This window comes from Chrysemys picta, chromosome 22 (genome assembly GCF_011386835.1).
Source record: "Chrysemys picta bellii isolate R12L10 chromosome 22, ASM1138683v2, whole genome shotgun sequence".
Taxonomy (NCBI): Eukaryota; Metazoa; Chordata; order Testudines; family Emydidae; genus Chrysemys; species Chrysemys picta.
The window spans coordinates 23357815-23384248 of record NC_088812.1 but is presented as its reverse complement, the minus strand read 5'-3'; the positions used below and the strand labels follow the sequence as shown (position 1 = coordinate 23384248).

Here is a 26434-nt window from a genome sequence, read left to right as displayed (position 1 = left end):
AGCCAGTGTTCACCAAGTTGGTTGTGTGGATGCGTGTGGACCACCAAAGCTAGGGGTCTCTGAGATAGCTTGCTGCCAGGGAGCCAATCACAAGGGAATACATCTAAAAAATTCTTTTTTGTGTAATGGGCCATTGCTAAGACATGTGAGAGCTGCACGGTATCCATGTTCACATATAGTCAAACAGAATGTTTCTCCTCTGAACGTCTCTATGACGTTGTCAAAAACCCCATACACGATCATATTGACGGTGACAGTTAAAGCCTTCCCAAAACATTTCTGTTCTCAGGTTCCCGGTTTTAATCAGGGAATAGTGATCGGCGCATTCCTGGTCGGGAGACGGGTCAAAGGCAAACAAGGTGTAACCCTGTGCAAACTCCTCACGGTCGATTAACAGAGAATGATCTTTCGTGTGTTTACCAGCTGTCTGTACCACATTCATGTATTCTCTCACGCAGCGTCCTGCCTCGAAGTCTGGTTGCAGAGGCTTGGTTGGTATCTGTTCACCATCTACATACAAGGCCAAAAAATTAATATCATAATGTTGAAAATGAAAGGGATTTTGTGTGTAACTTCTGTTAAAGGCATCATTATCCACAAACCCTAGGACAAGCATTTTGGGTAACTGTCCCAAAAACAGGTTCTCTTGGTTACTGACCCTGCTGCCCGCGGGGATGCTAAACACTTTAATTCTCACACGGTCCATGGGATATTTAGCATTAGCGGTAAGCAGGGCCTCTGCATGCCCCAGATGAACACTCGGGGCCACCCGTACTTTCGTCACGAAAAGGGATGCTGACAGAATGCCATTAAACAGAAGGCGTCTTTACTGCGCGTCAGTTTAATTTTCACATCCACTCCGTTCAATAAAATTTTTTCTTGAAAAAACAGGTCACTGCATAGATGACCCAGCAGCTCTACCGTCCTGCTCTGGGCCGTCAGCTTTGCAAGCCTCACAAACCCTAGATTCTCGCCATCCAACTCTGTTTCTTCGTCTTGTCTGGCAGTGTCTTTGTAAAACAGGCCAGTGGAAAATTGCGTGTCAAAGGTGTCGTCGCTGTAATTGAGCGCCGATTCTATAAAGGCCCTGTAAGGGTAACAGTTGTTGCTTTGGCTTACAAGGCGGTCTCCCAGCGTGACATCCAACTGACTGAAAACAGAGGCCACGGGGTAATTCACCAGGCCCACTTCGGCATCTATGGCGAGTTCAGTTCTGTCTCCTTTTACAATCTTGCAACATAGATACAGAAGTGTATTGTTTAAATCCATATAATCGATGCCATTCCCTGCTATAAAAACATCAATGGGGGCAGACTTCGTAACAGCCGATAGAGGTGGCACCTTGATGTAGATGCTTTTCTCAATGTTGGTCTGGGTAGGGGCTATTTGAAACAAGTCTAGTTCGGATTTGGTGCACTCTTCAGACCCGCAGTGAACAAAAGCCATGTTGATTAAAATATCTCTCTTTTACGAGGCGGAGAGCGTCTTCTCTTTCGCTCAGGCTTCCTCTTGGACTTTTGCTTATGGCTGGCCTGCGCATCAAAGCCCTTCTTTTAAAGGGTATTGGGGGACCTCTGCGTTGCAGGTATAATACATTTCTCTTTCTCTTCCTCCTTTTAATGTACATCAGCCCCGATCCTTCCTGTGAAGCTGTATTCGAGCCGGTTTGTGTAAAGTGTAAGCATCCTGGTCTGAAAGCCAAGCTGTTACCTGTCTTCTAGTTCAAGTTTTACTATGCTTTTTGGCCACTTGAAAAAGAGGATTCACCGCGCCAAAGCTCCCAACTTCCCTTGGGGTATAATATATTTTCTTTAACAGAGTCGTCTGTGGAGACATGATTGTTCCTGGTACCGTCTTTTACTAACACAAGTATTGAGGGGGACACATTCATATGGACACATTTAAATAAGTTTTATTAATTGCCTGGTTTAACACAACCTTTTACAGCCGCTGGTTATATGTCCCCAGAAGTAATACCCCATGGGTGTGGGACTTCTGGTGACGGGTGGGCAAGGGGTGGGTTAACGTTCGATTGACAGTTGGGCCCTTATACTACTGGAGCGCCTTCTTCTATTTGTCTCTGTTCCGCTTCATTCCCCAATCACTCGGCCAGAACAGATGTCACTTATGATCTCAGTTGCCACCAGCTGGACAGTGGGACTTGGGTCTTTCTGTAGGACCTGGAGAGCTGAAATTACAGAGGACAACACGTTAGTGAACAGACTGTCATATCACAGCTAAGTGTGATCACAGAATCTTGAACTACCTGAGCAGAATGATCACATGGAAAAATATGAGACTGGGCTCAGTCCTTCTAATGGGATGGAAAATACATGAGAGATGAATATGCCCCACTTTTCATATAGTCACCTCTGCCTGAAATAGCTGGAGACTTATTACCTCTGAATACCACACTACAGCAGCTCTCCAATACAAACAAAGCTTTAGGTTCCTCCATTGGGTCCCTTCCATGCTCCCAACTGGGGGAGACCCTGACTCTACCAGAAAGTCATCCACTCTGCTGTAAATGGAAGAAGGCCCATTGTTTCAATAGCTTCCACTTTTAAGTTTATTTTCCATCTCTATTCAGGAGACACTGCCTGAGCTCAACTAAACCTGGAATTTAACAAAGGCCAGGTCCAAGCTGGTTTATGCATGATACAGGGCACCTACTGGAAGAAAAAATGCTGGTGGGAAATTTGAGGTAGCAGAAAGTGGCGACAACTTCTTCTCACCTGGGGAGTCCACAGAGAGCCAATAAAGCCCAAAGAGTGGATAGCACTGGCTGTGGAGGGGGCATTGCCAGGACAACCAGGAGATGTTCTGACTCATATCACACCTTCTGCAGCTTCCTCCTTTAGGGAAAATTAAAGCGGACTTTCTACTGGGCAAGAGTGAATTTGTCCTTTGCTGTGGGGCTGATGTACTTTGCACCAGTGGTATCGGTTACTGCTGCTTGCCAGCTGAATTCCTTTAGAACTCACTAATGAACAGGACTTCAGCTGTATTTATTACTTACACATCAGCAGATATTCCAGGTCCAGCCATTTCATACGCTGCCTGTCTGTGTGTTCCAGGATGATGCCTAAATACACAATGTAAAATAAATAACAACAGTAATAATAAAACCTTCCCTTGTTGAGTGCAAAGTGATATTAGCAGCCCCTAGACAGGTCTTTGGCGTCTCCTACTGTGGGCCTAAAGGTGAGCTGTGGGCAAGAGGATGCTAGAGCAGTTTAGAGTTCACACTGAAGAGAATGAGAGAGACATTTTTTAAAAAGAATGTTTCCATAAAACCCATTTGCTTGAAACAGTCTGTGTTCCTCTTGTCACTGCTGTCAGTTATTGGAGACATACTAAGATAGTGTCTTGGTCTAGTGGTCTGTGCAAAGGACTGGGGCCAGGAATAAGTGAGTTCTCAGCAGGGATCTCACAAGGTGACTGATAGCTGAGACGTAGGCCACAATGCCTGCCTGTCTCACATGGGTGTGCTAGGGTGAAGAGGGCACAGGGCCAAAAAGGAGGAACCTAATGCTTCCTTGACAAGGTGGTGTGGCCAGGAACCTGAAACAGCAGGTGCTATGGGGAGGCGGGCTGCATGCCTCCCAATGATGAAGTAGCAGTGAGGAGCACTGAACAACACTGTGGGTAGGTCTGCACTTTGATCTAGAGGTATCACTCCCAGTTCAATGGGACGGGCCCACACTGGCTCTGACAGCGATAGCATGCTAACATTAGAATGTAGCTAAGGCAGCACGAGCAGTGGGAGGAGCTAGCCACCTTGAGAATAGACTTTGGCGTTTGGATGGGATCATACTTGGGGTGGTTAAACCTCCTGCTGCTCCTGCCATCGCAACTACTCTCTATTTCTAGCACGCAGGACTAGTGCGGGTACGTCTCATCAAGCTGGGAATTATACACCCAGCTCAAAGTGTAACCATGCCCTACGTGACAATGTCCCTGCCTCTACTACTAAATGACTGCACCGTGCTTTCCCTGCAAGGATCCCGAAGCACTTGATAGCAACTAATCCACCACACTGGAGAGGTAGGGATATTAACATCTCCATCTATGGATGGGAAGCTGAGGCACAGAGAGATTAATGGCAGCTCAGCGCTGCACAGTGGGATTGTTTCTGTCTCCCTCAATGGAAATACCGAAAGGGACACTGGGCATCATCTCTCACCAGCTAAGTTGGCTGCAACTGCCCGGATCTCTTCCCAGCTGCTATAGAAGTACGTGATGGTGGTTTGGTACAATTTCTCCAGCAGCTCTGCATTCTCTTTGACCTAGAGGGAATCAGGGACACATGAGCTCTCTCTGGCTAGAAGTGCCCTTTGACTGCCAGCACATGCTTTTACGAACCACAGGTAAATAAGATAGAGAACAGGTTGCTGTGTAGAAGTGGGAACAATGGGAATCTGTGGCAGATTTACATTTCCCATCACCCTCAGTCATATATCCCACTCTTACAGTTATTTACATTATCCATCACACATCCCCCCCCCCCACACACACACCTCTACACCACCACTCCAGTCAATAATCTCAGACAGTTCAACAGCTCACTCACAAGGTGTCTGCAAATGTCCACCTGGAGCTCTTCAGGCTTCAGCTCGGCTGTGCCACCAAGGTGCTCATTAATTGCCCTTTGGAGTCTCTCCAGTCCCAAAAACGGTAAACAGAGGTGAAACGTAGCTCTGCATTCCTGAAAAAGAGTGTCACACCATTGAATTGTTCCCTACCGAGTGCTATGTTCATTCAAAGGGAACTCATCTGCGTGACTGCTCATCTATTCCAGGATCAAAAAAAGGGATTCATCTGGATGTAATTGGCAGAAAACATGCAGGAATGATTAATAGACGGGAGAACTTCAACTGAAACCTGGGAGGTAGCATCAATGTCTTTTGGGAACAGATATACCAATGAAAGCTGCTGCACCAGGCATAGCTGTGGTCTCTCTGTTCTGGGGAGGCAGGGGCAGACAGGAACAGAGACCTGTCGGGGTCAGACCCATGACCTCTCCTGGATTCTGGTGAGGCAGCCATGGACCAACCTGGCTGAAACTGACTCAGCAGGAGGGCAATGAACTGAGGGGTGAATTTGGGCCTCCACAGCAGGCAGGAATAGCAGAGCTCCCCTGGCATTGGGAGGAAGATTCCTTTTGCTTAGTAAATAAGTCACTGTCGGTCTTACCATTGAAATCTCAGGGTTTGGGTCTTGCAGGTGCAGCAGAAGTGTGACCCAGCTCTTTTTAACCTGGTCGGCAAAATAGGTCTTCCATTTTCTCTTTGTCAGCCGGGCCAGGAGGCCAAATAGGACAAAGGCCATTGAGCGAAGAGCATCATCCTCCTACAGCCAAGAAAGCCCCGCAAGTTAGTAACTAAGAGGCAATCACATCATGCACTTCGCACAGCCATCTCTTCTACGCTAAAGTAGAGTGATTCCAACTACAGCTAGTTGGAAAAACGGTAATTAACCAATTTTTTGTTCAAATTTGCTGATTCATCAAAATATTTTAGAGACAGTTCAGTTTTGATGAAATTCCTCCGGAAGCCAGGTAGGGGTCCTTAGAAACTTGCCTGGTGTCTTTCCAGTGCACCCATCCAGCTCTGTGGCAGCCAATCTAGCAGGCTGATTGGGATCGTGGGCTTCCAGGCCCCCAGCTTCTGGGACCCTGGGAGTCCTGGCTCTCAAATTTGCAACTCCCTGGCACTTCTAGCTCCCAGAGTTTCCTGGGTTCCCAGCACCGGGATAGTCTGAGAGCAGACTGCCCTGGGCCAAAGCTTCCAATAGAGCTAGGTTGAGAATAGTAATTCTGTTTCACAAAGAGTGAACTTTGGGGAGAGGGGTTCCCACAAATAGGAACAAAACCCAAATTTGAAATCTCTAAATTCTGTGCAAAATGGAATTATCATTCCAACCCTCACATAAAAATGGTATGGAACAGGCCCAACACTCCCTATTGTACTCTGTAACCCCCATTTCATGGTTATCTAGCTATCTAATCTAGTATTCAGACTTTCTTTGAGGTTCTCAGTGGCAATAAGGAAGAATAGAAGGGTGAGACTGTGGGAGCAGGGATGTCATCCCCATCCTCCTAATGTTCTCCTCCTCCGTAAAACACCTCTCTTCCCTGGGGCCTAAAATCTCTTCACTCTGACATGAGCAATGCCCAGGGAATCCACATCATGCATTGTAAATGGAGTCTAATCAAGATCGGTTGAACTGGGGTTGGAGAGATCTGTTCACATACATCGTCAAAGTAAATCCGGATCTGTTGGGTGAGGTCTTTGAAGGAAGAACCTATGTCCTTCTCTTTCAGCTCCTTCAGGACTTTGGCCAGTGCTTTCATGCTCTCGCCAATGACTTCAGAACTGAAAATGTCATGTAAGGCCCCGATCAGTATGTCCAGAAGAAACTTCTTGTGCTTTTTCACCTGTACAAACATATGACATTAAAGAACACTTATCAGTGATCACACTTCTAATAAGTTTTCTTTAGCAGTTATGAAGCTGTGGGAATTTCATCAACCCTGTCTCCCCCCAGAGACCTATAGCTATATTTCAGACCAGGTGCTAGCTACAATGAGCCCAACTTGGTGCCATAATACATCTGTGTAATCCTATTATTAGATTCCTAGTTACTTAGATTCCAAGGCCAAAAGGGACCATTGTGATTATCCGGTCTGACCTCCTGCGTAACATAGAACTTCCCCGAAATAGTCTCTGTTTGAACTAGAGTTTATCTTTTAGAAAAACATCCAATCTTGATTTTAAAATTGCTAGGGACAGAGAACCCACCACAACCTTTGGTAAATTGTTCCAATGGTTCATTAAAATTACCATTAAAAATGTATGCCTTATTTCCAGTCTGAATTAGCCTAGCTTCATTTTTCCCCATTGAATCTTGTTATACCTTTGTTTGCTAATGTGAAGAACCCATTATCAAAATTTATTCCCCATGTGAGTAGTTATAGACTGTCCTCAAGTCACTCCTTAACCTGCTCTTTATAAAGCTAAATAGATTGAGCTCCTTGAGTCTATCACTAAAGGGATATTTTCCAATCCTTTGATAATTCTTGAGACTCTTCTCTGAATCCTCTCTAATTTATCAGCATCCTCCTTGAACTGTGGACACCTGATCTGGACACAGTATTCCAGCAGTGCTCACATGAGTGCCATAGTCAGAGGGAAAATAACTTCTTTACTCTTCTTCAAGATTCCTCTGTTTTTACCTCCAAGGATCATTTCAGCCCTTTTGGCCACAACTTCGTATTGGGAGCTTACGTTCAAATGATTATCTGCCATGACTCAAGTTTTTTTCAGCATCATTGCTTCCTGGGATAGAGTCTCTCATCCTGTAAGTATGGCCTGCATTTTTTGTTCCCAGATGTATATATTTACATATGGTCATATTAAAGTGCACGTTGTTGACTTATGCCCAGCTTACCAAAGGATCCAGCTTGCTCTATGTTTACTGCAAAGAGGTTACTAGGGTATATGAGAGAGCAGAATTTGGCCTAGTGCATTTTGTGCAGCCTCTGTAAACTCTGAACAACTCTCGCTCTTGGTTTCTCTAGTTATGCTGCATTCTATTCAGTAATCTCTCTTACCTTCTCAGGCGCCCCATAGACTAAATTTCCCAGGCCTCTCACAGCCATCTGGCGGACAATGCTGTTCCTATCATGTGACCTTTCTTCCAAGATGCTCAAGACAGACTTAAGGAACTTCTTCTCCCTGAGCATGGGGTCACTCATTAGCTGAAATAAAATCAACATGTCCATTAGTCCCAATATGATCATTAAGATTGAGAATATAATTTGAGCAGACATGGAATACACTAAAAATAACAAGGAGTCCTCCTACAGCCACAGTCTTGTGGATACAGACTAACATGGCTACTTCTCTGATACTTGGCACATAAGACACTGTAACTTTATCATTCCACACAAATGAGAAATGTCTTAAAACATGAAGCTTTCCTTTTGGGCACAATTATAGGGATCCACTCACCTCTTGAGAGCCTCTTAGTGGCTGGGTCTGGTACCACAGTCCTTTTCTCACCCCTGGTGCACCCTGCCAGCCGACCTTAGTGAGTCTTCTGTGGCTCAGGCCTCTGGCTGCGTCCCAAAGTCCAAATGAACCCCTTCTGGGGTAGTCAAGAACAATCTCATTGCCCTCACTAGGGTCTCCCGCCCCAACTTTGGGTCCTTGAAATTCTGCCCTTTGTTCAAGCTCTCCATAAGCATTGTCCCCTCCGTGGGGCTTATGCCACTGTAGATGGTGGGGGAACCAGGGCCTGCCCATAACTCTGGGTTCCAAACCATGGACCCTGGAAACAGTAGCTAGGCACCGCTTCATTTCAGTTCATTTTTGCTTCTTCGTACCAGCCACTTTTAGCTTCACCCTCACCTCCGGGTTAAAGTTCTTAAGGACCCTCTTCCTGCAAATCCAGCTTAAGCAAATGCTGCCAGAATCAAACTCTGGCTATCCCCTGAATTTCTGTGGCCAGAGAGCAGCCCCCTTTCTTGCCCCTCCAGGTCCTGCCAGGAACTGACCTGCTAAGGCCCTGCAGCTCCTTTGAGCTGAGCCTGATGGGCTCTGATTGGCTGCTTTCATGAGTCCTCTCTAGTCAGACCCAGATTTGTGGCTGTTTGCCTGGGGCAGGGTGTAGTAGGACCACGGGGCCTCTTGTAAGGAGCCTCAAAGCCCAGGTACAGCCCATCACAGGCACAGATCGATTGTTTTTCTTAGAACCAGATGAGCCCCTAAGATAGTTGCTTAGCATAAGTGGGAAATATGATGCCGATGTTAGAGGAAGGCTGTGGAAAGGGCGGATGGTCCAGTTGTTATCACACTAGCCCAGGACTTAGGAGACCCAGGTTCAATTTCCTGCTCTCTCAAAGACCTTGGGCAAGTCACTTAGCCCTTCTGTGCATCAGCTCCCTGCCTGTAAAATAGGAATCATCGTGCTTCCCTACCTCCCAGGAGTGTTGTGGGGATGCAGACATTAAAGAGTTTTGAGGTACTCAGATACTACAGTAATGAGAACCTAAGATAGATGTGAATGTATTTGTATGTTGCTTGTTTTATAGTATTAGGACACTAGGTTCATTCAGAAGATCTGGTGAGCTAAACCAGAATCAGGAGCTGTTGGTTAGTATCAGCACTAGGACTTGGCAGAAGAGGTCCAGGAATTCAAACTCTGTCTGTATCTCTCTCAGCCAGCACCAATGGTTGTGTAGCTAGTATAGGCAATGATAGCAATAAAAATATCAGCGAGAGAATGACTCAGAAAGGTGTAATGAAATTCCTTGTGAGGTTTCCATATAAAGGAGGACCCATTCTACTATCTAAAATGACAATTACTCCTATGAAATGAACTGTACAACTCCCGAAAGAAAGGCAAACATAAGACAACAATCTAATGGTGAAACCGCTCTTCAGAACCCTGTGTCTTACCTGGGCAAGGAAAGCTGTGCTGGTGACTCGGAGGTTTTCTGTTGGGGAATTCACCCAGGGGAGGAGGCTCTGTAAGATCTCAGGTGTTATTAGTTCAGCTCTTAGCAGAACACTGGAAGACAAAATAAACCGCTTATGGGGTAGATTGCACACTTCAAAAACTCAGCTGCTCTGAGCATACAGCACTGATATCTAAGAATGGGAGCTGTGTGTTTCCACCCAGGGCACCCCCACAAAGCTATAAACTGGAGGTTCCCTCTCAGCCACTCTATTTGCTACTGATTCCCAAGGATAAAATGATGCCTCCTAGATCTCTTACCTCACCAGCAGACACACTCCCTCATGGTGAGTTTTGGGGTTTTCAAGCAGACTCCATGTTCTCTGCGCCCTGAGCGCTCTCCCCAGTCTCTCATTCCCAGCTTTGAAAAGCACAGCCTCTAATGCTTGGATAGAAAGCCTGGGGAAAGAGAGGCACAGAACTGCAGCAATCAGTAGGAAGGTGCAGCCTGAACAGAGCGAGGAAGCCCCGGTTACTTGTCAGGTCTGCTGTTCATTGACAGTTCATCCATTGGCAATATCCTGGACACCAGTGTCCCTGGAAGCACTTGATACCGGGAGGTAAGTTTCAGTCTCATACATCTCATATGACTAGTTTTGCTAGGGACAAAATTTTGCAGTCATTTCCCCCTTTCTGCAAGGAGTATGGGCACTAGCAGAGTACAATAATATGGAAAAGATACATGATCAGGACCCAAACACTGGGGGCATAGAGTGTGGTGATCACTAATGCACATTTTGGGGTCATATCTCCAGATATGACATTACAGAGTGCTGAGGGTTTGCACTTGACTCAGCACTCTGGTCACTATTAGTACTAATTTGGTTCCTCACAGAAGGCCTAATTGGACAGAGGTGTACCTGATTACGAGGTCAGATTGGGGCTAGTGAGTCAAGGAACCAATCATTCCATTAACAGGGAAACTGTATAAAAGGACATGGGCAGGAGCTCTTTGAGGGGAACAGAGAAAGAAACTTGGGTGACCAGATGTCTCGATATTTGGGGCTTTATCTTATACAGGTACCTATTTCCCCCCACCCCCTGTCCTGATTTTTCACACTTGCTGTCTGGTCACGCTAGGAGAAACAGAAAGACAAAAAGCTAGGAGAGCCTGACAAAGTGAGGTCTCTGAGTGGAAACACCATACCCCCGACTTTTGGAGAAGAGTTTAGAAAGTTGAGATACAATATAAAGGTGGCAAGGAGTCCTGTGGTACCTTATAGACTAACAGACGTATAGGATGCGTCCGAAGAAGTGGGTATTCACCCATGAAAGCTCATGCTCCTATACGTCTGTTAGTCTATAAGGTGCCACAGGACTCCTTGCTGCTTTTACAGATCCAGACTAACACAGCTACCCCTTTGATACTTGAATATAAAGGTGCTATGTATTGGTAGGGGGATTAAATAGACTATATGTTGGTGTTTACAAGCAAGAAAGTCTCAACGCGGTCTGTGTTTGTGGAAGATGTGGGGGTGCAACACCCCTCTCTGTCACAGCTGGGGGCTCATCAGGGATTTCCCTGTTATCTATGCAAATGGAGAGCCTGCTGGAGAAGCCGGTGTAGAGGTTTGGCAGTCCGGGTGATGGAGGGAACACTGAAATGGATGGTGAAGCAGCAAAGAGAAGTGTAGAACAGGGGTTCTCAGCCTTTCTGTTTCTGAGCCTCCCCCTACCCTCAACATGCTACAAATACTCCATGGCCCAGTTCCAGGCCTCTGCCCTGCCAGGCATCAGAGTTTGGGGCTCCTGGCTCCGGATTTTAACTCCACAGGGTGCAGGGGCTCGGGGCTTTAGTGCAGGTGCTGGGCCTCAGGGCTCCAGCGTGGCTGGGCTCAGAGCTTCACCTTTCTTCCCTGAGCCCCAGCTAGTCTAATGCCAGCCCTGCTTGGCGGACCCCCTAAAACCGGCCCGGTTGAGAACTGCTGGTGTAGAAGACCCTACAGACCTTCCAACAATCCCACCATGCAGAAAAACAGCCTTTGCTTGCCTGGTAGGTTTAACAGCAAAAGAGCCTTCAGGAATTTATATGGGAGCAAGCCCAGGTCTGGCAACAACTCCTCCAAAGTTTGGCGAGTCCTGTGACAGGAAATGGAAACCAGGCACAGCAGATCAGACTCTATAAAATGGGACCTGCTAACAACCCTGATGTGTTTTTGGTTACTCTTAAAGGAGCAGCAGTGAGACCTCATAGGGATAGAACAATGTGGGGCCTTCGACTGACACCCTATTTAGCCGGGGAAGCACATATATGGCTCTTAGTGATTAGCGGGCAAGAGATTATGACATGATTAAGGCAGCCATGCTGGACTAGGTGGGGCCTATCCACAGAAAAGTACTGCCAGAAATGGAGAGTTGAAAGATGGATTGAGGGATTATGCCTCTGTGCATTTGGACAGAAATTAAAAGATTGGGCCACTCACTGGTAAAGCCAGATATTCAAACTGTGGGGGAGATCATGGACTGCATGGTTCTGCAAGTTTCTTCAGAGTCTCCCTGAGCATACCCGAGCATGGGTTACGTGGCGCCAGCCAGTTAATCTGGACCCCACAGTTAAAGTTACAGAGGAATTTGCAGAGGCGGACATTCCCAGAGTGAGTCAGTGGTTTAAGGGACTAGATTTGAGAAGGACCAGAGTGCCTCCAGCTGGGAAGGGCATCAAGAAGAAGAGGGAGGTGCCTCAAAGAACTGTAGTGGGAGCTTGGCCTACAGTGTGCTACCGACATGGACGTGAAGGACATCTAAAAAGAGACTGTCCTAAAATGGAATGTGGGTTTGCACAGTTTTATGGCTGGGACAAGACTCCCAGGCAGGGAAGAAAAAAGAAAGTACCTACCATATCGGTATGGGTAGGGAGGAGCCACCAAAGGGACTAATGGACACAGCTTCATCCTGTTTGTTAATCGGGCAGGAGTTAGTGAAACCCCACTGGATACTTCCCAGAGGTAGGATCAAAACTGACTATGTACATGAGGACACTAAATTCTGTCCAATGGCAGAGGTGACTCTGGAAATCAAGGGGAAGTTTAGGCAGAAACATGTAGGGGTAGTGGATGGATTGCCCCACTGCCTTCTACTGGGCATGGACTGGGATCCCTTTCTAACAGGGACACCAAGGCATCTATGGAGGCCCAGGAGGGTGGAAATAAAACGTTCAGGGCCAGGTAAAGAGGACATGTATGTAAAGGGGGTGGAGGAACCTAGACATGAAAGTACAAGCCACAGAGAAGGTGAGGACGGAGAAGTCCCCTGAGAGACAAGAGGGAGGAGAAAGAAAACAAAGGTCAAGAGTTAAGATCATCCATTGGGGTCAGTCATCAGAGCCCTTATCACTAGGATCTCAGGAGCAGGCATCCCTAGAACACTTTGGAGGTACTAAGCGCAGTCTGCGTTCATGGAAGAGGCCGGGGCACAGCATACCACCCCTCACATATAGGTACCTAAAATCAGCCTGCACATGGGCCAACAGCATGAGCAGAATATACACTTGTATCTGCAGCGCCAGCAATCACATAGCTAGGTACCCATCCATGTGAACAAATTCAAGTTTTGTGGACAAAACTTAGGCACCCATGCTTGAAAACCTGACTGACTGTGGCCACTACATAAGATCAGCCTTACTGGGTCAGTCCAATGGTCCATCTAGTCCAGTATACTGTCTTCCAACCATGGTCAATGCCAGCTTCTTCAGAAGGAATGAACAGAACAGGGCAATCATGAAGTGATCCAATCCCTGTTGTCCAGTCTCAGCTTCTGGCGGACAGAGGCCTAGGGACACCCAGAGCATGGGGTTGCATCCCTGATCATCTTGCCTAATAGCCATTGATGGACCTGTCCTCCATGAACGTATCTAATTCTTTTTTTAACCCAGTTATACTTTTGGCCTTCACAACATCCCTTGGCAATGAGTTCCACAGGTTGCCCATGTGTTATGTGAAGTAGTACTTCACTATGTTTATTTTATACCCGCTGCCCATCCGTGAATAGAGTTTAGATCCTGGTTTCCTACGAAAAGTCAGAGACATGATAAAACCATGAAGTCTGTAATTTGAGCACCTTGTTGGCACGGAATAAAGAAACACAACAATAATAGAAACTAATAATGTTGTGAGATTGGTGGGAAATGTACATTAATGGGCTACAAGAGCTGAAGTCAACTGATGACTCAGGAATCTCTTAGTGTTAACTGGCGAGGGGCACAGAGTGGGTGCCGAGGGATCTGGTATGTTAATTCTAGTTCACTAAAAGATTGCCATATGAGTCTCAAATAAAAGCCCATGTCACCAATATCATTGTGAAACACATGTACACATGCGGTGTAAAGAGTCATGTATATGCATTGAAAATTACATTCTTATGATCTGTGTCTAGGGACTAGTCACCAGGAAAAGTGAAAAAAATAGTTTTCTTTCAGGCAAGAAATGTTTATCCATCTGTTTGTTTACCTGTAAATTAAGCATGTAGAGTTCACATTCAGTTCAGAAGGACTGTGAGAACTTCAAAGAAAGAAAAGTAACAGGAAGTAGACAGGAGTGGGGACCCAATTTTGGGGTACACATCAAAGGTTTGCTCTAGTATATTTGGGGGACAAAGAAGACACCCTGGCATCCTTCACTTAGGAAGTCGATGGACAGCGAGATGGACAGCGGGGTCGCTATCAGGCTTGGTTGAGAACTTTGGGTGAGGAACATCTTTAGACAGGAGGTTAACTTGTTGGTTAAGTTTAGTCTCTAGGAGCATGTTATGATTTCATTTTACATGTAACCATTTTTTGCTTGCATTCTTACTCACTATCACTGGAATCTCTGTTCTTTGATCATCTCTGTTCTTGTTTTCACTATAAATATACCTAAGTGCTGTGTGTTTTGCGGTATAGAGTATAAGTAATAAAGTATAAAGTATAGAGTCTAAAGTATAAGTAATAAACTGGTGTATACTGTTCCATTGGGAACAGCAGGCCTGGTAATTCTGTGGGTGTTCAGTGGATAAAGGTCTGGACACTACAGAACGGTCAGAAGACTCGGGGGTTGGTGTGTGCCTATCACTAACCTGTACAAAGAGTCTGAGGAGGCCTGGATGGCAGTGTTTGTTTTGCCAGAGCCTGGTCATTTCAGGGAACTGACCCACAGGAGACACAGACAAGACTTCCTCACTCTAAGGGCAGGCAATGGTAAGGTGCCTCGTAACCCTGGGAACTCCTTAGGAGTGTCACACAACTCTATTAGAATTCTCTTTGTTTCTCTCCCTTCCTTCTAATTACCGGCAAGGGTTGTCCTTAGTATGTTGTAGGTGTTTTCGGTATTCCCCCCGGCTGCTTATCCTTGGCAAAGGCATCTCCTGTCCTAGGGTTCGGCTGATCTGCTGCAGGAGAACAGGAAACAACTCTGGGAGCAGCTCCTGCACAGCTTTGCTCGACTGCAGTGCTGACACCACCTCAAAGATGGCACATGTTGCCTGAAAGGAGAGAATGGTAAAAACTGAGAGCTCTTCCCAACACCATCACACCCTCTCTCCCCTTCTGAGATCTGCTGTACTAAATTCTCACTTCCGCCAGTAACTTGAATGACTGCGAGCAACTCGCTTAACTCGTGGCTCAGTTTCCCACATCTGTAAAAATGTGTATGACCTACCAAGGCATATTGTGAGTCCTAAGGAATATTTGCAAAGCACTGTGAGAAACCTGGTTCAAAGACTTGCTAATTACCAGATGTTATTAAGTAAATCAGCCACATACTCTAAAACTGCCGTATTTGTTCCACAGACAGCAGAACTGGACTGAAGGAAATAGTACATCAGAAGAGAAGTGCCCACACAGCAATATTATACCACACTTCTAGCTTTCCATCAGCAGGATTGTCACAGGGCAGAGGAAAGCCTGAAAGAAATGTCTGTCTTTACTTACTGAGAGAGGTTCAGCAGCTGCCAAATCCCTGTCGATTTCAGTCTCTGAAGTGATGCGGCCTTCTTGGCTTGTTGGAGTCTTTATCTTGTCTTTCAGGACCTGTAGGACTTGAGTGGCAAGCAAGGGGTCTCCCCCCAGAGATCTCCACAGCTCAGTGGTGTAACTGCAATTTAACAGAAGTTACATGTGACCCCTGGACACTTTTGTGGCTCAGACTGAATACGTCATATTTAAGTAAAGACCAAATTTTCTCCTTGCCAATGATGAGAAAGTTACGATTACTGTCCTCCTTTAACGCTCCTCGTGTTTCAATATTGAGTTTCCAGTTACAGAACTAGGTTAAGTGACCTAGTCGTACTGCAGCCTCACCATTACTACTAGACTGCAGAAGGACAGGACACAGAGCGCCAACCTCAGTTCCTGTTTTCCCTCTTCCCAGTAAATATGGAATCATGAACATGTGGCTCCAAAGATCTGGGGTTTGGAAGGCAGTTGATGAAAGAAAAGCAATATTCCTTCTAACTGGATATACAACTATGAGAACGAATATTCATGGCCATCCTATGTCCCCTTCACAAAGGGTGTCCCTACCCTCTGTTTGCCAGAAGCTGGATCACTTGACATTTACCTGTTCTGTTCATTCCCTCTGGGGCATGTGGCACTGGCCACTGTCGGAAGACAGAATACTGGGCTAGATGGACCTTTGGTCTGATCCAGTATGGCCATTCTTATGGTCTTAGATTCCAGCACTGATAACTGATAACTCAGTTAGGGGGCTTTAAATGAAATGATGGATCTGCTTCCAGTCCAGTTTTAAGTACCCAGGACAGCAACTCTATTCTAGCAGCCACACCCTCACTGATACCAAGCGGAGGTCTGATGACAATATTGGCCCTATTCTTTGTCATTAGCCAGAATAATTGGACTTGAAGCTATCATGCTACCAGGAAACCAACAGCCACTGCTAATTTCCAGAGTCAGGTCAATTCAGGTGTCTAGAGAGGTAGATGTTTCCAACAATATCCTCCAGTTATACCAGTAAAGATAGGTCTTTAGGATGTCAAAGCAGCTATTAATTAATGGAAACAGAATGACACTTAATTTCTCTCCGCACCCCACCTTAACATGTTCTTGGACCTTCCTGCAGAAAGACCCAGGCTATTAAACTTTAGGAATTATTCCAAACTCTCTGCTGCTTAAAGAAAGCCCTACATCTCCCAGTAAAGCTGTGGGATCCATGTTTTACCAAGACGAATGCAATAGGTAGCGGTATATACCTGTCCATCGGCAGACGTTTTGTGAGGAGGCTGGAGATCACTGCCTCTACGTGATGGTGAGCGAGACTGCACACTGCCTCCACCAGGAACTGCCTCAAGCTGCCCTCCTGGATAGTAGGCATGCAGCTATATATTTTATTCACGATATCTGGCACCTGGAAGGAACAAAACCAGAAAGAAATGTCTCTTTTTCTTTCTCTCCATTCATTCTACAGAATAAAAACCTTTATTTAGCCAGTTAGCCAGTTGCTGCTTTTTTAGAAATTCCTCACTTCAAGAAACAAATCTTCAAATATGTCTGCGTAACTTTAACCCACAAAAATTGCCCACACTTGGCTGTAAAAATTAACACTGACACACACATATACATACCAGGTAATTTAATGTGGTGGTGCCCAGCTATGCATTAAATAAACCAGTTCGCATGCACAAAAGAAGGCTTTACTTGCCCACATTTTGCAGGTGTGATTTAAGCAGCCAAATCCCGACCATTTGCCTCGAAGAATGCAGAGTTCATAAACAACCACAAGCACAAAATATGCAAGTGTTTTAAACACAGTGTGCAAATGCCTGGGACTATGAACAGGTGATGACCTCTCATAGTCATTCCTAGCCCTTCACATCTTCAAAACACTGGGTAAACATGGCAGTTCTGCTGCGAGGGTTCCCTGTCCTGAGGCCTTTCACCAGCCTTGTTAGAAGATTTGTGGAGTGCTCCTTTCATCTAGCCCTAACGCACTGGGCTCCAGAATAAGGCATATAAATAGTGGATCCCAAAGACACTATAGTTTTCTCTCTCCCTTCTATTCTTAAAGGGTACATCTACACAGCAAAAAATCCCACAGCAGTGTAAAAGTGTAGCAGTTCCTGCTCGGGCTGGAGCCCAGGCTCTCAAACCTGGCAAGAGGGTGGGTCTCAGAACCCAGGCTCCAGACTGACTGGGAATGACCACAGTGCTATTTTTATCCAGGTAGCCCTTAGCCATAGGCCTCCTAAGAACTGGATGCCTCCAAGTGCCAATCATTCTGTCTTGTTGTATTTTCCCCAGAGTCTGTTTTTTCAAGCCTTTCTTGGCTGAATACTGTGGCAACAAGCTAGACAAATAAATAACCGACCATCTTCCTTTTCCCTTGGATTATCTCTGTCTACTGCTATTGATTCTGCCATTGCCTATCTTAGGGTAGGAACAGAGATGGGATTGACTCTATGTTCGAGGGGGAGAAACAGCAAGATTTTTGTTCATTACACATGAGGGCAAAGCTCTAAAAGCCTAGAGTTTAGGCAGAAAACCTCTCCAGTTTCCCATTTTACCTGGTCGAGCATGGCATCTCCACACTCCTCCAGGATGATCTTCATCCACAGTCCAGCTGCTGTGGCACAGGTGGGGCTAGGAGACAGCATAACATCCAGTGTGGAGTGAATAAAGTCTGTGGCCTGTTCTGTGGGGAAGTACTCACTAATAACCTGGGAACAAATCAAAAACAGGAGAGCCTGCAATGATGTTTGGCTCCAGCACTTTTACAAATGGAGGCCTAATATCTCTATGGAAAGATATATGCATCAGCAAATTGTTAATTAGCCTCATGTCTAGTGAGCCATTTGTGATTACAATTCTCTCTATAGTCTATATACGACATTTTTGTATTCTACACTAATGATATCAGGTTAGAGGCAAAGCCTCTGTTGCACAGTTAGCACAACATTTTCTTCCACAGGACAGAAGCGACTTTGTCTGTACAAAGTGCAAGTTGGTCTCCATATTGGAAGAGAAGGTTCGAGGTCTGGAGAAACAAGTAGCAACCCTGTGTTGCATACGAGAAAATGAAGATTTCCTGGACAGATGTCAGGATATGCTTCTACAGGCACAACATTCTGAAGAATCGGAGCAGGTTGCGCAGAGGGGACTGAGGGATGGTGAAGAAAATTGGCAGCATGTGACCTCCAGAAGAAGAAAGAGGAACGTCCATGTACCAGCAATGGAGATACAGGTGAGCAACCGTTTCCATGTTCTCTCCAGAGGTACTAATGTGGAGAGTGGAGTAGATGATACAGTTGAGGGAAGGGAGCAGAAGGAGACTCCACCGATTGGAAGGCATGAGATGCACTGTCCTAGGGATGGGGGTTCCACGACCACCGCTCCCAAGAGAAGGAGGAAGGTGTTGGTGGTTGGGGACTCCCTCCTCAGGGGGACTGAGTCATCTATCTGCCGCCCCGACCGAGAAAACTGAGAGGTCTGCTGCTTGCCAGGAGCTAGGATTCACGATGTGACGGAGACTGCCGAGACTCATCAAGCCCTCGGATCGTTACCCCTTCCTGCTTCTCCACGTGGGCACCAATGATACTGCCAAGAATGACCTTGAGGGGATCACTGCAGACTACGTGGCTCTGGGAAGAAGGATAAAGGAGTTTGAAGTGCAATTGGTGTTCTCTTCCATCCTCCCTGTGCAGGGAAAAGGCCTGGGTAGAGACCGTCGAATTGTGAAAGTCAACGAATGGCTACGCAGGTGGTGTCGGAGAGAAGGCTTTGGATTCTTTGACCACGGGATGGTGTTCCAAGAAGGAGGAGTGCTAGGCAGAGACGGGCTCCACCTAACGAAGAGAGGGAAGAGCATCTTCGCAAGCAGGCTGGCTAACCTAGTGAGGAGGGCTTTAAACTAGGTTCACCGGGAGAAGGAGACCAAAGCCCTAAGGTAAGTGGGGAAATGGGATACCGGGAGGAAACACAAGCAGGAGAGTGCAAGTGGGGAGGACTCCTGTCTCAGACTGAGAAAGCGGGACAATCAGCGAGTTATCTTAAGTGCCTATACACAAATGCAAGAAGCCCGGAAAACAAGCAGGGAGAACTGGAAGTCCTGGCACAGTCAAGGAACTATGATGTGATTGGAATAACAGAGACTTGGTGGGATAACTCACATGACTGGAGTACTGTCATGGATGGATATAAACTGTTCAGGAAGGACAGGCAGGGCAGAAAAGGTGGGGGAGTTGCATTGTATGTAAGAGAGGAGTATGACTGCTCAGAGCTCTGGTATGAAACTGCAGAAAAACTTGAGAGTCTCTGGATTAAGTTTAGAAGTGTGAGCAACAAGGGTGATGATTGTGGTGGGACTCTGCTATAGACCACCAGACCAGGGGGATGAGGTGGACGAGGCTTTCTTCTGGCAACTAGCAGAAGTTACTAGATCGCAGGCCCTGGTTCTCATGGGAGACTTTAATTACCCTGATATCTGCTGGGAGAGCAATACAGCGATGCACAGACAATCCAGGAAGTTCTTGGAAAGTGTAGGGGACAATTTCCTGGTGCAAGTGCTGGAGGAACCAACTAGGGGCAGAGCTCTTCTAGACCTGCTGCTCACAAACAGGGAAGAATTAGTAGGGGAAGCAAAAGTGGATAGGAACCTGGGAAGCAGTGACCTTGAGATGGTCGAGTTCAGGATCCTGACACAAGAAAGAAAGGAGAGCAGCAGAATATGGACGCTGGACTTCAGAAAAGCAGACTCTGACTCCCTCAGGGAACTGATGGGCAGGATCCCTTGGGAGAATAACATGAGCGGGAAAGGAGTCCAGGAGAGCTGGCTGTATTTTAAAGAATCCTTATTGAGGTTGCAGGAAAAAACCATCCCAATGTGTAGAAAGAACAGTAAATATGGCAGGTGACCAGCTTGGCTTAACAGTGAAATCCTTGCTGACCTTAAACGCAAAAAAGAAGCTTATAAGAAGTGGCAGATTGGACAAATGACCAGGGAAGAGTATAAAAATATTGCTCAGGCATGCAGGAGTGAAATCAGGAAGGCCAAATCACACTAGGAGTTGTGGCTAGCAAGAGATGTTAAGAGTAACAAGAAGGGTTTCTTCAGGTATGTTAGCAACAAGAAGAAAGTCAAGGAAAGTGTGGGCCCCTTACTGAATGAGGGAGGCAACCTAGTGACAGAGGATGTGGAAAAAGCTAATGTACTCAATGCTTTTTTTGCCTCTGTCTTCACGAACAAGGTCAGCTCCCAGACTGCTACACTGGGCAGCACAGTATAGGGAGAAGGTGACCAGCCCTCTGTGGAGAAAGAAGTGGTTCGGGACTATTTAGAAAAACTGGATGAGCACAAATCCATGGGGCCGGATGCGCTGCATCCGAGGGTGCTAAAGGAGTTGGCGGATGTGATTGCAGAGCCACTGGCCATTATCTTTGAAAACTCATGGCGATCAGGGGAGGTCCCAAATGACTGGAAAAAGGCTAATGTAGTGCCCAGCTTTAAAAAAGTGAAGGAGGAGGATCCAGGGAACTACAGGCCAGTCAGCCTCACTTCAGTCCCTGGAAAAATCATGGAGTAGGTGCATCAATTCTGAAGCACTTAGAGGAGAGGAAAGTGATCAGGAACAGTCTGCATGGATTCACAAAGGGCAAATCATGCCTGACTAACCTAAGTGCCTTCTATGAGGAGATAACTGACTGTGAATGAGGGGAAAGCAGTGGATGTGTTATTTCTTGACTTTAACAAAGCTTTTGATACCGTCTCCCCCAGTATTCTTGCCGGCAAGTTAAAGAAGTATGGGCTGGATGAATGGACTATAAGGTGGACAGAAAGCTGGCTAGATCGTCGGGCTCAACGAATAGTGATCAATGGCTCCAGGTCTAGTTGGCAGCCGGTGTCAATCGGAGTGCCCCAAGGGTCGGTCCCGAAGCCGGTTTTGTTCAATATCTTCATTAATGATCTAGAAGATGGCATGGACTGCAGTCTCAGCAAGTTTGCAGATGACACAAAACTGGGAGGAGTGGTAGATACGCTGGAGGGTAGGGTAAGGATACAGAGGGACCTAGACAAATTAGAGGATTGGGCCAAAAGAAACCTGATGAGGTTCAACAAGGACAAGTGCAGAGTCCTGCACTTAGGACGGAAGAATCCCATGCACTGTTACTGACTAGGGACCGAATGGCTAGGAAGCAGTTCTGCAGAAAAGGACCTAGGGGTTACAGTGGATGAGAAGCTGGATATGAGTCAACAGTGTGCCCTTGTTGCCAAGAAGGCTAACGGCATTTTGGGCTGTATAAGTAGGGGCATTGCCAGCAGATCGAGGGACGTGATCCTTCCCCTCTATTCAACACTAATGAGGCCTCATCTGGAGTACTGTGTCCAGTTTTGGGCCCCACACTACAAGAAGGATGTGGAAAAATTGGAAAGAGTCCAGTGGAGGGCAACAAAAATTATTGGGGACTGGAGCACGTGACTTATGAGGAGAGGCTGAGGGAACTGGGATTGTTGAGTCTGCAGAAGAGAAGAATGAGGGGGGATCTGATAGCTGCTTTCAACTACCTGAAGGGGGGTTCCAAAGAGGATGGATCTAGACTGTTCTCAGTGGTACCAGATGACAGAACAAGAAGTAATGGTCTCAAGTTGCAGTTGGGGACGTTTAGGTTGGATATTAGGAAAAACTTTTTCACTAGGAGGGTGGTGAAGCACTGGAATGGGTTACCTAGGGAGGTGGTGGAATCTCTTTTCTTAGAGGTTTTTAAGGTCAGGCTTGACAAAGTCCTGGCTGGGATGATTTAGCTGGGAATTGGTCCTGCTTTGAGCAGAGGGTTGGACTAGATGACCTCCTGAGGTCTCTTCCAACCCTGATATTCTATGATTCTATGAACATTGTACTAGATGTGCAGGAGGTAAGTTTCCAGTTTGTATTCTCTTATATACACTGCATCTTTTTACAACATATAAAATGAAGTAAAGAGAGGCATGCACACAAATATAGGCTAAGGCAAACCCACAAAGTGACAGAATGAAGACTGGGTGGTTTCTCAGCTTGATGTTCCACTAACACAGTTTTTTCTCGTGGATGGCTGGATAGGTACATGTGTGCGCAGCTGCGTGCGTATTTTCATGTGTGTGCAGCATTCTGTGGAATCTGGTTTTTACATGTTTCAGAGTAGCAGCCGTGTTAGTCTGTATCCATAAAAAGAACAGGAGTACTTGTGGCACCAAATTTGTTAGTCTCTAAGATGCCACAAGTACTCCTGTTCTTTTTATGGTTTTTACATGGCATTCATAGCACACATCTATGAAAAGCATCTTGCTGGTTACTAGCAATGAATGCCCCGCTCCCACAGCTCACTCCAAGTACGGAAAGGCATCATGAAAGCGTAAATGTAAAATGAATGGTGCCCCGTCACTAGAACATCCGCACAAGCTTTTTGAGTCAGTTACCCTGGCCATTTTGGAAGATGTCTGAAACAGAGCCTCAGGGTCTGGAGCTGTTAGTGCTTCACGGAGACATCTCAGCTCCTCCACCGCTGACCCCAGATTCATGGACTGGCCTGGAGTGGAGAAAAGGAGAAAAAGTACTGTAACGATTAATGAAACTGAACCTCTACTGCATGGATATTCATACAGAAGGATCCATGTGGTATGCTGTTATCAGCATAGTGTAAAATCTTGGCTCCATCGAAGTCAATGGCAAAACTCCTGTTGACTGTAATGGAGTCGGGATTACACCCTAAATGTCTGAAAGTTAACGGCAGTGGTATGTTATTGTGAATGATACAGGATTGAACAAGCACTGTATTCAGCTTGGAGCAGCTTTCTGGGTGTGTCTGATTTCAGTAGCCTCTCTGCTCTCAGTATTTAAATCTAATCTCATAGTCAAGTACAACTCATGCAGGTAGATCTGAGGTTCCAATGTAGAGGTGAATCCCTCCACAAAACTCTCATTGTAAAAGAGATGGGGCTGGACAAAACCTTCGGCAGGAAACCCAGGCTCATCAATCACTTCTAAACAATGCTGGGATTTCTACATTGTACATTCAAAGATTGGAGTCTCTTCTTCTGGTTCTGAATCACCAACACTGTTTTTAGGACTGATTAATAATAATTGGAAATAGGGTGACCAGATGTCCCGATTTTATAGGGATAGTCCCGATTTGGGGGGGTCTTTTTCTTATATAGACTCCTATTACCCCCCCCCCCCGTTCCGATGTTTCACATTTGCTGTCTGGTCACCCTAATTGGAAATGGCCTTAAACGATAACCAAGCTTTACATCTAACCATTAGGTGAAAAGAATATCCTACTCTTTCACAAAGGGGAAAATGGCCTACACTTACTCCAATAGCTTTGAATGCTCATGACAGAGGGCTGCTAGAAGAACTTTTTGTTTAAAGAATTATTCCAGGAAACCCCTTCAATACAGTCAGTGGCAGGGTAAAGAGAATGAAAATGTTTAGTACCAAGGGCTTGTCTACATGGAGATAGTCAAGAAAGCTAATCCAAATTAATTTTCAAAATGCATTAGTTAAACTTCATTAAACTCCTATTGGGACACACTTATTTAGAATTAAAGGGGCCTTATTTCAGGTTACTTTAATTCATGTAATTCACTAAAATTAATAAGGGCCATTTTAATTCAGAATCAGAGTATCCACACATGTGTTTAATGCCACTTTAAATTTACACCTTTAGTTCATTTGGATCAACTTTCCTTAGTTGTCCCTGTGTAGAGAAGCCTTAAGGAATTTAGCAGTCATCTACCTGTATGCAGACCATTTATTATTTGTACAGTTCCCAAAAGTGTGCTAGGCTCTTTACACATCACAATCTTCTCTTCTAATGAGGTATTTACAAGATGCTACCATTCTGTTATCTAAATGCCAACAGACAGGACAGAAAGAACTAGACAGGCAGAAAAATGGACATTACAACAGTGAAAGAAGGTGAAGAATTACTTATACCTGCTAATGGTCTCCTCACCTTGTATACAGAGAAGGCAGCTGATACAGTCAACCACCCACTGACGGGACGTGGCCAGTGAATCACAGCTGTATGGTGCTATTTGTCCAATCACAGATCCAAACCGATTAAAAGTTTCCTGAGTCTAATTAAAAAAGAATGAAGAATGAACGTTCTCCAGCTGTACGAGACTTCACTTGCCATCCTTATTGTTGATACCAGTCAGCTCTGTGTTTTTGGGGAACCAGGCACAGTATCTAGCCGGTGTGACTCATGAAGGACACCCCTCAACCCCGTCTCTGTTTGAACCAAAACCGATCAGAGAAAAGGCTTGCAGAGAACAATGAAGGGTTTGGGGAGACACACCTAGACCCCTCCTGACAAGGGTCACAAGATTAAGACATCTCCATTTGCATACAGAATGAAGAACAGAGACAACTCCCCTAGCCTCATCTGCATGAAAGATGGAATAGGGATTAGCATAAAGAATGAAGAACAGAGAACTGAACTCTGGGACCAGGAAAGCAGGGACGCACTGCATCATGGGAATCCCTGCTCCAGATGCTAATGAACCTACGCCTGCACACACCTGGCTCAGCAATTATCAGACCAATTCCAGTAATAAATCTTTGATTGATATCCCAAAATACTGAAGCAGCCTAGTTGCCTTGTGAGCTCCCTGGAAGAAAACAACACCCATAGCCAAGAGTGATCAGCTCCTATTGTCTAGCCTAAAGAAAACCTTGAGCCATCAGTTTACCCATAAACAAATCTAGTGTTCTCCCTTGAGCCATTGTATTTTCTCTACAAACCCCCCGACCTATGCCCAAGTAAGGGTTCTGATGTATAGACCCAAACTCTGCATCAGTTCCACTGGGATTCCATCTCCTGACTGATCGTGCTGGGGGCTCTGCCTGTCTTCAGCACTCAGGACCCTGAGCTACCACCATCACCTGGGAACCCCGACCAGTTCAAGCCTCATGGAGTGGGGGAGATCCCTCTCTCTCTCCCCGTTTTCTTTTCTACCTCAGGTATTAATCTTTAAAATAACAAGGAGTCTGGTGGCACCTTAAAGACTAACAGATTTATTTGGGCATAAGTTTTTGTGGGTAAAAACCTCACTTCTTCAGATGCATACTTTCACTCTATGCATCCAAAGAATTGAGGATTTTACCCACGAAAGCTTATGCCCAAATAAATCTGTTAGTCTTTAAGGTGCCACCAGACTCCTTGTTGGTTTTGTAGATACAGACTAACACGGCTACCCCTGAACCTTTAAAATGTAACTGTTATGTTTGTTTAGCCCTCCTTGTGTAGTTATCACTATTATTCAATAAATAACTTTTATTTTTCAGGTGGTTGCTTCTCTCTCTCTCTGAATTTTACTCTTTTGTGTTTTTAGCTTCCCCCATTTACTCGGCAGCAACACTTCTTTTACCTAAGCTAAAGATCCCTGTGGTGCCCAGAAATACTGTGGGGTTTGCTCATCAAGTGTGTTACTCCCAGTACAATTGTAATGTGAAAGTGTGATAGGGACGTGTTAAACTTGGGGCACATAAGTGGGGGGCAGCTGAAAGTGCTGCTTAACCCAGCCCACTGAATACAGGGACATATGAGGGGATCAGCTGGGGAGTGCTGATTGACTTGCTCTGCTAGTGTGTGTGTGTGTGCGCATGTTCATCTAGTTCTAGTTATTAGCCCTGGGGAACCTAGGTCCTGCAGGATAGCTCCATTGGGAGCTCCATTGGGAGGGGACTTGTAGAAAGAAGGAGTAGAGCTCCATATGAACACACAAGTGACATAAGCAGTATATTGATAGAATTACAGAAAACTCCCCCCCCCCCCCCCAAAGAGTAACCCTAATCAATGAGCCTACCCAAAGTAACAGGCACATCTGATAACATTGTGCCTCTGATTCCTGTACTGAACTGGGGAATGCACATTGGAAAACATAATCTCAATTGTTCATACAAATGGATGGGGTCTAAATTAGCTGTTATCACTCAAGAAAGAGACCTCAGA

At 45.8% G+C, this 26434-nt stretch overlaps 2 protein-coding genes and 1 long non-coding RNA gene across 3 annotated transcripts in view; 1 reads left to right on the top strand and 2 right to left on the bottom strand.

The window, feature by feature from the left end:
• Window positions 1–26434, top strand: part of LOC135977156 (syntaxin-binding protein 2-like) — a 252736-nt gene that overhangs the window by 39792 nt on the left and 186510 nt on the right. The window lies entirely within an intron of this gene.
• LOC135977010 (uncharacterized) lies at window positions 1605–4289 on the bottom strand. The gene is made up of 3 exons (XR_010594318.1): window positions 4187–4289; window positions 3020–3085; window positions 1605–2188 (listed from the first exon to the last, which is right to left on the bottom strand). It is a non-coding gene; the product is annotated as an uncharacterized LOC135977010 (long non-coding RNA).
• Window positions 4898–26434, bottom strand: part of LOC135977169 (maestro heat-like repeat-containing protein family member 2B) — a 52247-nt gene continuing 30710 nt past the window's right edge. The window contains exons 27-38 of the mRNA XM_065576453.1: window positions 24434–24557; window positions 22896–23005; window positions 18013–18165; window positions 16702–16856; window positions 15425–15587; window positions 14783–14976; window positions 9784–9921; window positions 9465–9576; window positions 7616–7762; window positions 6257–6439; window positions 5197–5352; window positions 4898–4966 (exon numbers count right to left, since the gene is read on the bottom strand). Coding sequence (XP_065432525.1) covers window positions 4898–4966; window positions 5197–5352; window positions 6257–6439; window positions 7616–7762; window positions 9465–9576; window positions 9784–9921; window positions 14783–14976; window positions 15425–15587; window positions 16702–16856; window positions 18013–18165; window positions 22896–23005; window positions 24434–24557 — 1704 coding nt within the window. The remainder of the gene's footprint in view (window positions 4967–5196; window positions 5353–6256; window positions 6440–7615; window positions 7763–9464; window positions 9577–9783; window positions 9922–14782; window positions 14977–15424; window positions 15588–16701; window positions 16857–18012; window positions 18166–22895; window positions 23006–24433; window positions 24558–26434) is intronic.